The 15,284-nt window shown below is 37.5% G+C and overlaps 2 protein-coding genes across 2 annotated transcripts in view; one reads left to right on the plus strand and one right to left on the minus strand.

The window, feature by feature from the left end:
- The window catches only part of kif3ca (kinesin family member 3Ca), a 26,027-nt gene extending 18,443 nt beyond the window's left edge, over nt 1–7,584 (plus strand). The window contains 3 exon segments of the mRNA XM_079645315.1: nt 1,649–1,796; nt 3,501–3,646; nt 4,682–7,584. Of these exon segments, the coding sequence (XP_079501441.1) occupies nt 1,649–1,796; nt 3,501–3,646; nt 4,682–4,769 (382 nt within the window). The 3' untranslated portion in view covers nt 4,770–7,584.
- Nucleotides 7,585–10,774: 3,190 nt separating this feature from the next.
- Nucleotides 10,775–14,606, minus strand: LOC307014032 (toll-like receptor 5). Its single transcript, XM_079641678.1, has 2 exons — nt 13,497–14,606; nt 10,775–12,953 (listed from the first exon to the last, which is right to left on the minus strand). The coding sequence occupies exons 1-2, from the start codon at nt 13,542–13,544 to the stop codon at nt 11,073–11,075; spliced, it is 1,929 nt and encodes a 642-aa protein (XP_079497804.1). The 5' UTR covers nt 13,545–14,606; the 3' UTR covers nt 10,775–11,072.
- Nucleotides 14,607–15,284: the final 678 nt, after the last annotated feature.

Raw genomic sequence — 15,284 nt, forward strand, 5'->3', positions numbered from 1 at the left:
GGGATATCAAGCAGCGGTTTATTAAATGATTAATTAGCTTCAACTTTACCAGCTGTAATAGACCAATGCAATAATTATCATAATACATGTATATATACAATAAAGTGAAATGTATATGATGCTTAAAGGGTACTTTTAGTTTAGTCTTGATACCAATACATTTGACTTAATTAAGATTTTGAATGCAGAGTATTTGAAGAGTTTGGTTCCAAAACGCTATAAATCCATTTTGATTCATTTGAGTAAAAAAAAATTCTTTACCAAGAAAAGTGGCAAGTGAAAACCACTATTTTCTGTTTCAAACTTTCCCATAGCATATTGAGGTTATAATAACAATACAAATTCAAATCCAGATTTTGATTATCAAAGATTTATTTAAAAAACTGATTATTTTTTCCCCAAAATTCGATAAATCCATTGCATCAATATAAAAGTTAAGTTGACCTACGACAGGGTTCTTACGGTCATTAAAAACCTGGAAAAGTCATGGAAATTCAAAATGCTGATTCCAGGCCCTGGAAAAGTTATGGAAAACAATATTTTTCCCAAAGTTTTGGAAAAGTCATGCACATTTAACTAAATTTGCATCAAATATAATTTATATGTTATCTAATCACCGAAATAGTAATACTATAATGATAATAAATACTGTATCGTATAGTAGTGAAACGTAAAATGGCATTTAACTGACGAGGTATTTAGCGTGTAGAAGCTAGTAAGCCTACTATTTGATTTGTTTCAGATAGGCACATGTTTCGTATGCAGACCTTATTTTCCTGATCCATGTTAAAATAAACAATTTTCAGTGGTACGCTGAGAAAGAGTAATTTTTTTTGGTCATGGAAAATTAGGTAAAGGTCATGGAGAAGTCATTGACGAATAAGTGTATAAACCCTGATATGAAAACCTCTGAACTTGGTCAATACTAATCTTATATATGGGCACTGTACCAAAAATACATCAGTCATCGCTCCCAAATGTATTTAACGGGTCATCTTGTTAATGCTACACATTCATTACAACAATATCACATTAGACCACAGTCATTCCAAAATCACATTCCTCTTACATTCATCTTTGCCATGTTACATTCATATAGTTGACTAGTGCTGTATGTTTTACGATTGTCTTGTGCATACTATAAATCCATTGAATTAATATTACAATATTTCTGTGTAAAAACATTCAACAACTTATTGTTCATTAAGAGTGGAATGGTCACTCTCAAAAGGCTGGCACAATGGGCAGCTACTGTCACAGTCAACCTCATTCATCTGTGACTGAGAGAGTGCATCATCATAGAAGGCACGCACATTGTCACTCACACCAATTTCAGATGTTAGGTAGTGCCTTCTCGTAATCCTGTTTTTTCTAAAGATCAGAAATATCCATAAGAAAAGACACATTTTGTACAATTTATTAATGCAACTTTTACTTAAGCAGCTATTTGAGAACATCTTCCAGCACTTCCTGTATCACTCGCTCTTCTTCTGTGGTTCCTTCCCGGTCACCCCCCAAAGCTATTGCATTAGAAACAGACTTGTTAACTGTCGATGTAGTTAAATTCACAACTGGAGAGAAAGAGAGATGCTTTTCCTTTGAAGAGGAGCTTCTTGAAGATGCATTTTGGCCTCTTGCAAAATTGATTTCTCATTGATCGCTTTCCGTCTCTTCGTCTTCTATTCAGTAAATCCTCGCAGATGAAGAAGAGGCCGGCATCTGCAGTCGGATACAAACGACCAATCAGCCATTACGCCAGGGTTGCCATAGCGATGGGACCTCACTCCAGATACAGGGTAAGTGTGTGTGTGTGTGTGTGTGTGTGTGTGTGTGTGTGTGTGTGTGTGTGTGTGTGTGTGTGTGTGTGTGTGTGTGTGTGTGTGTGTGTGTGTGTGTGTGTGTGTGTGTGTGTGTGTGTGTGTGTGTGTGTGTGTGTGTGATGAAATGATGGCTTGTGCTCAGAATGTGGCACATTAAACAAGCAACCATCTGAGAGGATTAAAATATGTAAATCAAATGTATTTGGAAAATAAAACAAAGGATGCCAGAAAAATTAACCTCCACTGCTGAAATTAGTTCAAATTTAACCGTACATACTTTTTTTGTTTTGTATTGGGGCTAGCATTTAGAAAACATGTTTTGGGAGACCTTGACTCACGGAAAAACCAAAAGAAGACAAAACAAACCCAACTATAGAAAACTAAACATTCATTTAAAGAACAAAATAAATTGTAAAGAAAGATATCTTTAATTTGTACAATGCTTTGATCGACCACTGGTCATTGCGTTTGAGCAAATGTTGAAATTGGGGACTGTAACTTTCAGACGAGGTAAAAGCGACTTTTGGGTTTTAAACTGGCAAACTTTCAGCCAGCATCAATAATCTGAGTGAGCTGCGTTATTACAGTAATGACACAAAACTGGAATATTTGTTCACTCTCTGTGACCTCAGGTCTCTGCCCGCTCCTCTCCTCCATGGTCCTTTCTCTATTCATGCTCTTATCGCTCACTGTGTGTGTGTGTGTGTGTGTGTGTGTGTGTGTGTGTGTGTGTGTGTGTGTGTGTGTGTGTGTGTGTGTGTGGGGGGGGGGGGGGTGTGGGGGGGTGTGGGTGTGGGGGTGTGTGTGTAGCATAGTGTTTTTGTTCTGACTGAACTCTGTGGTCGAATCAGCAAGTCAATATAGCTGATCAAACAACCCAATATACAAAGGTATACCGAGTGAACTGTAGTGAGTTGTCTACAATGTGTGTGTGTGTGTGTGTGTGTGTGTGTGTGTGTGTGTGTGTGTGTGTGTGTGTGTGTGTGTGTGTGTGTGTGTGTGTGTGTGTGTGTGTGAGTGTGTGTGTGTATTTCTGTAGTGTATTATGGATATTTCTGATCTTTAGAAATAGCAGGAGTACTAGAAGGGACTACCTAACACTGTTGTTACAGATTGATGAAATTAATAAAATGGAATATTTTACTAAACATCGACCTTCTGATTATGGAAATAACAACCCCTAAATGTTTGCTATGTTATATTCTTAAACAATTATATTAATTTACCTGGAAAATAGGGGATTTGAAAGTGGAATATATATATCTCTTTCATTCATTCACTTTTTAAACCACAAGGTGCATAATGACCTTGAGGTTAAAATCATAGATAAATAAAGTACTTTTTTCACAATGACTAAGAATATGTTTTTTACATTATCAAAACATATTTACACTATAATATAACAGATTTTGTTAATTACGTGATAATGATTATTATACAGTGTTTTTAATCTATTAAAAACTATGAACAAAGAATAAGTCATAAGCATTGAGCAGAACGAAATAATAATATAAAAAAACCTTATTCAACTTGAAATATTTAAACTAATCAGAAGGGATTAGAAGTTGAATCTGGCACCACAGTATGCAGTATGTGATAGTCCCTAAAAAAAGAGAATTACAGGCTTGTGTTTGATGTGATAGAGACATTATGAATTAACAAATGAACGTGTGTTTTCAGGCTGAGAACATCATGTTTTTGGAGCTGGACATGACTCCTCCGAACACCGCCTCTCTGGACCGATCCACAGACTCTGAGCCGAACCAAAGCCCCTCTCTGGACGGATCGCCCACCAAGGAGGGCGGCGTCCGCAAGTCCCGCTCCTGGTGAGCCTGAACCTGATATTAGCATTACATCATTATCTAATATCACCTTACCTCACATTTTCTTTTTGTATTCTTTATTTATTTGCGGTCACATTTTATTAAAAGTACAGTTTTGCAAATCATTTATTTCTAGAGACCAGAAAATGACAAATTAAACGATATTGGTGAAATAAAGTAAAAACGAAAAAGTATATAGGGGGTTGTTTTTTCTAAATGACAAATGTACACATGTATCTACTCACACACACACATTTATATATATATATACAAACATGTACGTACTCATACATACACACATATACACATATACCCATATATGCATACCGACATACCCATACTCATACATCAACATACATACCCCACATTTTCATAAGCGTCTGTTAATTGTGTTTCTTGGTGCGTAGGAATTTCTTTTTGAATTGTTTTTCTACTGGACTAATTATGTAGTTAAAATAAAGGATGAATTAATATTCTGACTTAATTGTTTAACTGTAAAATATCCCGCGCCTTACATTTCATGATCACAATAATATAAAAATATGATTTCCCATCATTGTGGTTATGTATTAATAATAAAATCTGCGAGCATACCGTCAGCATTTTTTGTTCAATGAAATTGACTTTGTCCTGGCATCAGTCTTTTGTATACAACAGCTTAAATATGATGTTTTTCACCTTAAAACCAATATTTGTTTTGGTATATTCAATCTGTTTATTATGAAAATCAACCATTATGATTTATAGTATAGATTTAAAGAAATATATATGTGCAAAACATGCTTTTACTGGCCTGTATCTGACTATGCAATGGGTTTAGAGTCAATGCATCTCTAAATGGGATTATTGAGGATCAGCTGCTCCCTCTGTGGGTGGTCCTAATCTCATGGTTTATCTCTCATTAACTCTGCAGCCTGTAATCTCAATGTTGCTTAATAATCGTAATTAACCTGTGTCTAGACCATAGGAAAAGGCATATATATATACATCATACATTTCCATTTTTAATATCTACTTCTTCTTTTTTGTTTTTTGCAGGTGCCAGACTCCAAAATCCATCACTTCCTCTTCTTCTAATGTCTCCTTGGCGGCGTGTCACACTGCCACACCGATGACTGCGCAGTAAAGCTTTAGTGGAGAGGATTTATTTTATTGTTATTTATTCAATTCCTCCACTTCTTCTTCCTTCTTTATCTCTATAAAATGTTGGCCAGTGATCCTTTAAAAGACTTCTGGGACACACCTAAGGGGTGATAAACTAAATTACATGTAAAGATACGCTAAAAAGGAGGAGATGAACTACAGGACAAGAAACTAAATGACCTAATGAACTTCAGAAACTCTTTGAAACGTCACTTCCTGCTGTTCTACGGATGTAAAGACGCACCAAAACCTCTCTTCCTTTGCATGTTCGAGCCTCGAATCATCCTTTAAAACAGCCCAGTGTGTGTGTGTGCGTGTGTGTGTGCGTGTGTGTGTGTGTGTGTGTGTGTGTGTGTGTGTGTGTGTGTGTGTGTGTGTGTGTGTGTGTGTGTGTGTGTGTGTGTGTGTGTGTGTGTGTGTGTGTGTGTGTGTGTGTGTGTGTGTGTGTGTGTGTGTGTGTGTGTGTGTGTGTGTGTGTGTGTGTGTGTGTGTGTAGGGCTGTATGATTGCCTGTGTGTGTGTGTGCTTTAACTGTACACTGATCTGAGAGCTCACAAACGGCTTGAATCGCCTGTAAGATATAAGTGTAAATATTTCATGTATTTGGGGTGGGGGGGGGTTCGGGGCAGGCTTCGTCTGTTTTCTGTGTAACAGTGGGGACAGGTGGATAAGAAATGGAAGAAGAAAAGTAGAAAATATTGGTGTGATGTGTGTATTTGTTGGTCCGATGAGCTGCTGCGATGACCGTTAACACAGCTTCTCTCATTATCCCTCTGTGTGTCCTCCACTCTCTGATCTTAAAAACAAAGCCCTAAAATAATGATTACAATTGAATAATGTGAGGTTGTCACACTCTAAAAAAACACTTGACTTGGATTTGTATTCATAAAAGTCCATCACGTAAAATGTGTACCTCTTTAAGATCAGTTTGCAAGTAAGTAAGTCAATAACCACAGTAACATCCCTAAGGTACTAATCGAGCCTAAAATCACAGAAACGGTCGTTTGATGAAGACAAAATGTTAACTGACGGGCAATTTAATAGCTTTTTTTCACGAGTTCCATTTCGTTTTAGAGTCTTAATCATGTGATCCTCTGATATCAGTCAACTAAACTTGTATGACGATAATGAAGATGGAGATATGTAAACGTTGATGTTGGGCATCCAGTGCAGCGGGTATTGAGTTTGTTAGACCGCAGTCTGCAGGCAGGTGTGTACAGTTTAGTGTCACTGGGTTCTTTACTGGAGGTTAAGAGCAGCAGACAGTGGGGGGGCAAGGCGGACTAATCATCACTGTTTTATTCATGCCACAGATCCAGTATCAGCTGAACCCCCTGAGAGCACAGAGCAGCCCTTTAAGAGTGTATATAAACAACATTTATTATCAATGAGCTGCTGATTTGTCTTGTTTTTTAAGCATTCATTTTACAGTATGTTATACTTGGCATCGTCCCTCTTTGTGTGCACAATGTTTCATGACCCAAACGTGAATGATATGATTGATAACAGCTAATAATGTGTCAGAAATCTGCAGTGATATGTCAGTGTTGGAGTATTTTAAAGGTATACAACATTTACTACAAATTATTGTTGCAGTAAATGCAGTAAAATATGTTTATCACACATTCCCAGAGCACAATGTGACTTATTTTGTTTGACCAATGGGGTTCAAAACCCAAATAATTTGATATAAAAAAAGAGCATTTTCATGTATGAGAAGCTAGAGCCAGAACCTCTTTGACCTTTTGGCTTAAAATATTGTTTCATAAGAGGGTTTATTGACACTTTCTCTCATCATACACAGTTAAAATGACCAAATATAAACACAATTAAGGGGTATAGGGGTTAGATTTGGTTTTCAGTGGATTTTAAATCTGTGTTAACCTGCTTCCCTCACTGTCTCAAACATGTATGGGTGCACACTGAGGATTGTGTGTTTAGTCATTGGTTACTGGGCACATCATTGACCCAGTTTGTTAGTTAAAAAAAAAAAAAGTGGCTCAAAATGCTCTGAGGCTCCATGGAAATATGTATAATACATGCAACTGTAATGCAGTGAAAGATTCAACACAAATTGAAGATATATTGTAGAATTAATTGGATTTGGAAGAATTATGAGGGCCACGTTTACATTAGGTTCTCTTCAGAAAAGGGACTAAAATGATGGTATTCGATGTAAAATGTGATACATTGTTGTTCCTGAAAATGGCTCCTTTTAAATATATATCTGCTGTGTTTATTTCCACTGCGTATAATGCAACAGTCTGCCTCAAAATATCCATGAAATATGATCTAAATTATAGAGGAAGACAGTGAAACAAGGATGAATGTAATTCGGTTGAATGATTAAGAAAACAAACAGCTGTTTTCCAGTCTGTGTTGCCTCAAATATTTGCTAATTTATAAAGATGTTGCCATATTAGTCTGTAAAATCATTCATGTACATTTCCCGTGTGTGTGTGTGTGTGTGTGTGTGTGTGTGTGTGTGTGTGTGTGTGTGTGTGTGTGTGTGTGTGTGTGTGTGTGTGTGTGTGTGTGTGTGTGTGTGTGTGTGTGTGTGTGTGTGTGTGTGTGTGTGTGTGTGTGTGTGTGTGTGTGACGCTATGGGGGAGGATGTCCGCAGGGATCCGAATACAATCAGGAAGTGACTGTGGAGGAGGTGGATACGGAGCCTGTTTCCATGGTAACCTGTCAGTGTAAAATGTTGGAATGGATGGGGGGAGGGGGCTGTATCTATATGTATGTATAACATGGTGACGAAAAAAGAAAGGAAATCAAATAAAGATGTTGTCACAGGCGCCTGCTGTTCCATCAATCATGTTTAAACAGTTAATTTATGTCATGATGTTGTTCTTGAAGCTCCGTTCGTTTCATTGAAGCAGAAGCTGTTCTTGCTGTGATCTAAATAACATGCAACATTTCCAAAATCACTTTAAAACGACACCACAGACCAGATACACCTATAATAAAACAACTAGCTCCATAACATGGAATCTAATAGTTAGTGACCAATGTTTTGGAAAAGAAGCACAAGTGTTATATAGTGATGTCACTATGTTACAGAAGCAAACAAAGGAGTCCAATGGAGGCGTTTCAGGCAGGTGTGTGAGGGAGAAACTATTCAGCCTATTAGTTGTCAGTGTTCAAGTTTCGACTTAAGGGTTGAGGTGAAAAATCTCTAGTATTCAATATAAAATATACCTCCAGTCAGTCCGTTTCAGGTGTTTTACTAGTTTCAAAGTAGTCTGAAACACACAGACAGTCTTCCAGACGAACACAGGGATTTATGAGCGTCACCACACACATATCACATAGTCAGGTCTGGTGATGACTCACAGGTGACACACACACACACACACACACACACACACACACACACACACACACACACACACACACACACACACACACACAAACACACAGGTCTATAAATTCACTCGTGCCATCAGAGTCTTAGTGTTCTCCGCTCTTCTTCACCCTCCCTCCCCATTTTTTATTTACGAGCAGAGAGCAGCTTTAATGGGACACATTTTCAATTCAGCCACACTCCAAGTTAACATCCCAGGATAACCAAGATTAAATATAGCTTGTTCTCTGTTAATATTTAGGTACAATTAGAACAAATTAGAACACAGAACCCTCTCTTGGATATTAAAATAAGAACACTGGTGTTGTTATTCATCAAGAACATCTCACTGACTGAACAAAACACTATTTTTGGTAATTCTCTAATTACATAACTCTCCTTAGCACCAGTTAGACTTTTAATATTCATCCATCATCTAATGCTTATTCTGCTCCCTTTTTTATGAATTCATGGGCTATGTTTCTATAATGTATCTGTGGGAGACGGCATACTTAACCCAGCTGGGAAAAGTGTGGTTGGCATAGTTTTAAAAATGCATAGTTGTTTATTTGAAAGCAGCATTGAGGCCAACAGTCTGTGGTTACTATGTGTGAGAATGCTGCCCTCTGCTGCAAGAGGAGGAAACATCATCATAACTTATGATGCAACTTCTGTACCAGCTCAATGCTAATTTCATCCATAAAATACAGTAAATCTACTGGGAAAGAAGTATTGACCATAGTTGCCGGAGTTATAATTGTATTATCGAAGCTTTCACTGACATTCCATTGGACTGAAAATAAGATATCCAAATAGTCTGCTCATGTAAACTAACTCAGACAAACAAATAAACCACTTATTGTCACGATATGAGCAAATTTACTGCAGTAAAACACAGTAGCCTACATGAAGTATTTATTGAAAAAAATACAGCATCTTGATCTCGGCTGAAAACCCATTCCCTAATCGTTTAACGTTCATAGTTGTTGGGTAAGAAAAGCTATAAACACATCTGCGTTCATCTTACTTTGTTCCTTAAAACTCTGTTTACAGTTGGTGCTGTTATATAGTTAAAATTCTCCTTATTGTAAAGATTGTGGGCTGCCATGAATTAGGGTAGACAGCATATTTAATTCAGGTCACACAGCTACAGCATCACATAATAATAATAATAATATATTTTATTTATAAGCGCACTTTTCATTTGCGTAAACAAAACTCAAAGTGCTACAAAATTAAAAAGGGTGAAACCAAACAACAAAAACAATAAAAACTATTTAAAACTATTTAAAAACAATGTGACATTCATGCCGGCATCGCGCATGGCATAATGTGGGGGATTTAAAAATCTAGTTAAAGGCTATTCTACAAAGATGCGTTTTTAGGCCTTTTTTGAAAGCATCTACAGTCTGTGTTGTCCACAGCTGGTTTGAACCATAGACTGTATATATAAAGGTTTGAACTGAACTACTACCACTGTAAAAAATAATGCCGACTCTAAATGGTAAATTATGAATGAATGTATGTCTGCTGCGGGTTCAACAGAAAGCTGGTGACTGCGATTAAATGTTGGAGCAGTCGCAAGGGGGTAAACTGAAACGCTTGTAGGCTTGTTCTGCAGCTCCCTCTGTTGGTATAATGATGGGAATGCACTTTTATATGATGATAATGATCATTATTATTCAGACGATTACTATTGATTAAGCCACACAGAACAAAAATGTCCTCACCTTTACCAGCTGCAACATTAAACTGATAAACACATAAATATTACATTATTTTTGTTTTGTGTTTTTAACAGTTATTTTACATGATTATTAGGCTTCTTTTTTGTTAGGCTACTTTAAGTCAAAGTAAAAATGGTGGTACTTTAACACAATTACAGCTTTAAATGCATTACTTTTCACTTGAGGCCAGGAAAAGGCTAGTCACTGTGACCTATTAACCAGTGCTGGACTATGGTGATTTGTTATATATGAATGCACCTGCCAATTACCTGAGCAAGTTAGATGCTGCGTATCACAGTGCACTGAGATTTTTGACCAATTGTAAAGCACTTACGCATCACTGTACACTGTATACCAAGGCGGTTTTGCCATCACTTACTTTACGGAGGTTCAGTCATTGGTACATTTTCATTTACAAAGCCATGTTGGATAAACTACCATCTTATATCTGCTCCCTGATCTCTCGGCGAATTGAAAGTACTTATTGCCTGAGATCGCATGCTGTGGTTTTATTAAATGTGCCAAGTGCTAGGACTGTTTTAGGGAAGAAAGCTTTTAGATGTGCAGCTCCACTAACATGGAACAGTCAGCAAAAAGAATGGAAAATTACCAATCTGGTACCACTACATGTTTTTAAAGCTTGGTTGGATGCTACACAATCAGATGCTGTTTGTACCTGTACATGTGGATTGATATGTAAATTGTAATCCCTGTACATTTTTCATCTGGATAAAAAAAGGTTTTGAATTGAATTGAACTTTTAGTTGTTACAAATTACTTTTATGCTGTAAAATATCAACAAAAAAAGAACTACGTGATATTTCATCTTTATCGAATGAATTTTATGGATTTTTGATGGTCACATACTTGAGCGGTGATTTAGTGACTACAAATGCAAAAGGAAGTAAGGATACCTTCAAAAGTACCTAATCAAATAAAACGTTTTTTAATAAGTACATCTGTTAGAAATGCTTTGTTGCAGTAGATTAAGCAACACATTGATTTCATTTTACAAAATCATATCCAATTTGACATTTTAATATACAAATGTATGATATGGTCTACACGGAGGTGATTACTAAAATGGATTTAACAAACCTTTCATTCAAAATACATTATTTTACACTTATGAATTCATGTCATGGAGAAAACACCATGTGATAAACTCAAATGGCACATGGCACTTGATGTTCATACTTGTTCACTGTTGCTTTTACTGCTGTGTGACCTGAGTGGAGTAATCTAACAGAGGAACTTTATAGAAACCAGACGGATATTCACACCTGAGATCCTCAACAGGACTGAGGAAGGTCACATTGGTCTTGTTCAGCCAACTCAGGAAGCTCTTCAGGTTTGAATCGCAGTGAAATCTGTTCATATTTAAGTCAAGGAAGCTGAGAAAGCGGAAAGCAGCGGGGTCCGGGGAGGCTACAAAGTTGTTTGAGAGGTTGAGTATTTTGAGACTTTTGGGTAAGACATCATTGTGGAGATAAGTCAAGCTGTTGGAGGAGAGATCCATCTCCACTACTGATGTGAAGCCCTTAAAAATGCCTTGAGGAAGAGACTTCAGCGCGTTGAGTCTCAAGTCGACACCAATCATATGTCCAAGATTGTCAAACAAGTTCAAGCATCTCCCCTGAGACCAGACAGCCTGCAGGGAGCTGCTGTGAAGATCCAGAACTTGGACTTCGTTCAAACCAATTGCTGAAGCTCGTCCACTGGGCATGCACCTCCTGATTGTGTTTCCTCCGTAGAGAAGATGCTTCAGGCGCTTTAACTGAGTAAACAACATGTGAACATCCGCAAGGTTTGTTAATCTGTTGTCCTGAATGTTCAGATGCATGACATTACCGGACAATCGTGCAATACTGCTCATTGACGTCAGTTTATTGTCTTTCAACAGGAGGTAATCTAAACTAGGGAGGGACGCAGGGAAGCCGAGGTCACGCAATGAGTTTCCTGTTAGATACAGTGCTTTTAATTTGGGAAGGCCACTAAATGCGCCATAACCAAGAGCACCAATGTGGTTGTGAGACAAGTCTAACACTTCCAGGTTTGTCAGAGAAGCAAAAGTGTGAGAGTGGATTTCCCCCAGTAGGTTGTTTGACAGGTTGAGCATTTTTACATTTCCCTGAAGACCTTCAAAGGCATTTCTGTGTATCTGGTTCACTCTGTTTTGGGAAACGTCAATGATTGTGACTTCTTTCAGCGGACTAAAAACCCCCTGTTGCAATGCAAATATCCTGTTTTTAGACAGATCGAAAGTGCGGATTGAGCTCTCATTTAGTCCTTGAAACGTGCTCCGGTCTGGATCAGGGAGGTTATTGAAGGAAAACCCTTTACCCATGTGTCCTGACATAATGAGGTGGGAGATCTTAGTTCCCTTAATGGCTGAGAAGAAATGCTTAGATTTACCCACACTGAACCCGTTGTTGGACAGATCGAGTGTCTGAAAGGACATTCCTCTGAAAGGATTCCCACATTTCTGCCAGTCAAAACGTTCATTTAACATAGCCTTAAGGTGAACAGAGCCCAAGTTGAGAAACTCAAAGTTCTTCCCCTGGAAACCAACCAGATCAGACTCACATATTCTGTCAATTTTGTTCAATTTGAGATTAAAAATGTTCATATTAGTCATGTTTGCGAAGAACATTGCAGGCTGGAGAGTCTTTATCTGGTTACCAAACAGGTCAAGAGACTGTAAGGATGACAGTGGCTCCAGAAAGTTCTCCTTCAGGATGGTGTCTTGAAGTGAGCAGTAATCCAGGTGGAGATTCTGCAGACCGGACAGTCCAATAAAAGCCTGAGGTTCCAGCTGAAGGCCGATGTTGAACCCGAGCACCAGCCTCCTCAGTCGGCTTTGACCGCTGAAGGAGTTGTTTCTGATCACAAGTGGCACATACTGCCGTCCGAGGTCCAGCTCCCGCAGCTGCTCCAGCCCCGACAGGGAGGAGGAGTTAATCTCAGAGATGTGGTTCATCTCCAGGAACAGGTGGGTGATGTGAGGAGGAAGAGGAGGGACCCAGCGCAGGTTCTTGGAGCCACAGTTAGCTACAGAGCCAATAATGAGGCATGATGGAAAACAGCCTGGCACCTGAGGGGACATTAAAACATTTCAATTAGATGTAATTTAGCTGACGCTTTAGACATGCCTTACGAGAGCAATTTGGAGTTAAGTCTTGCTAAAGATCATTTCAACACATTGACTGCTGGAGGGATCGAATCACTGACCCTCTGATTGATAGATGCCCATTTACCCCTGAGCTACAGCCACCCTAATGGATCAGTTACTAATTAACGTTTAAATGTAAACAAAGATTTATTTCGTGTTGTGTTGGTTAGAAATATTTTGTGTTTGATGTATATTTTGAAGTCAAGGTTCCAAAAAATTAAAACATGCATAGAATTTAGTAAGTATTAGTAATAGAAAACATACATGTTTTACTTTTGGAGCAGTTACATATATACAAATAGATAATGCACAAAAGCAATACATGTTTAAAACATATTATAACGTCCTGTTGTGTTGCCTTTTCTAATAAAAGAGTTAGAAGTTTAACATATTTAGTGTCATCACAATTTCTACATGTTTAGTATAAAAAATTTAATTTTAATGGTATGTTGTATGTTTACATACCTGAAGGAAAACACAGATGACGACCACCTGAAGACCCAGTGTCCACATCCTCAGACCGTTTTAAAAAGTAGAGTTAATAGATCAAATAATGCCCCACTGCTGCAATGTAAAAATCAGAGCTCCATTCTGCAGAGAATTCTGTTGGCAGCGCTTTTATCTCCTAATGTTTGCGTAACTTCTGTCTTGCATTGCATTGATCCTACAGTGAAAACCTGACGCAGGTTGGGAGTTCCGTTTCTTTTGGTCAGATTTACACAAGGAAGGAAAGTCCAGTTGCGTGTTAAAGTATTGTGTTGCCATGCACTCTGTGTTTTGTTGATGTTATTGAGGTTAAGAAGTACATTGACTGTTTTCCAAAAATCTTGATTCCTGTCTCCAACATTTTCGGTTAGATACATTTTAAATGTCATTAATATGGATTTTAGAGGAGAATTTAAACATCTCTAATGTATCAGAGTAATAATTTGGCAAATATGTTAATTTATCTCTATACATCATCTATATTGCCTGATATCCAGTAGATACGTTTCATATAGATATGCTAAACTGTGATTATACTGTATGCTCAAGGCTTTGCACTTGTCTGTTTGGCAAACTGTCCAGCAAATGATTGTCTAAATTACTTGGCCTGATACAAAATGGTCAATGTTTTTCTTTTCAATACGAAAACCCTGTAGAGTCCACTGTGTGTGTTGTTGAATCACACTGGGCTGGTGAATTTCACAACCCCCGGGGTTTGAAGGTTTGTCCAATACAATAAAAAGAGGAAGAGAGAGAGGTTGAGTTGCATTGTGGCATTATTGTCAAATAGTCACTTATAGAATAGAGCATATTATTGTTGAGTTAAGTAGTGATGTATTAATGCGTACATTTCTTCAATGTTGTCTATGTTTGCTTTAATTTAAAGCAGAGGATTTTATTTGTCCGTGCTGCTGGCTTGTGAATTTCACCAAGAATTGATGCCTATGTCCTATCCTATCCATGATAATAAATCAGAATGTATTTGTAAATTATATTTTTCAACTTTGATCTTAAGGTAGCCCATTAATTAAAGCAGTAGGGTAAAACATGACTATATTTCCTCTGAATTAGATGAGTTGAAACTTACAGACATAGCAGAAAATGAAAATAATAAAACTCGGAGATGAAACCTCAACATTCTAGGCTATTAAAGCGTGGATGCCTGACATAACAAAATATGGGCCTGTGACAATTAGGTTTTTACTTATGAAACATTTTCTTGTGATCTCAAATCAATCATGTAATTATATCCACATCTTGAGTAAATCATCCTGTCATGTCGGGGAAAACTGCATTTGTAATTTTGAGATAATGAAATAGAAAACTCATGATCTCAAGGAAACAAATACAAGTAGCCTAACTTTTCATGAAAGGAAGATGCTAAAAATGTTTGAACCCTGTTATTTTGGGAAACAACATTTGTTATTTTGAAATGTGATACTCAAGGTCTTAAGAACACTAATTAAATGATCTTTTTCGTACAGAAAAACTTTGGCCATGGCTGTTTATGGCTTCCATTCTAAAATGTAACTTTCGGATGTACTTTTCACTACTATTTTAAGTGTGATTATATATGTAAAAACGTCAGGCTACAATATTTGAGAGTATTCAGACTTCTTAGTTACTTTCCACCACTGAACTTAATGTAAAATATCCACAATTGTGCTTGATTAGCTCGAATAGCTCCAACTTCCAGTTAGCATGCTAGCAAGTGTTTAATTAGCATAGCAAAAAAAGTAACGGTTGGAATGACGTTCAAGAGAGAAC

Source organism: Notothenia rossii (assembly GCF_949606895.1).
Source record: "Notothenia rossii genome assembly, chromosome: 8".
Classification (NCBI taxonomy): Eukaryota; Metazoa; Chordata; class Actinopteri; order Perciformes; family Nototheniidae; genus Notothenia; species Notothenia rossii.

Bases quoted from the DNA above. Each gene is read 5' to 3' on its own strand.
- LOC307014032 (XM_079641678.1), bottom strand. From the start codon at position 13,544: ATGTGGACACTGGGTCTTCAGGTGGTCGTCATCTGTGTTTTCCTTCAG. The intron at 12,954-13,496 runs GTATGTAAACAT...ATGTCCCCTCAG, and splicing joins TCATCTGTGTTTTCCTTCAG to GTGCCAGGCTGTTTTCCATC.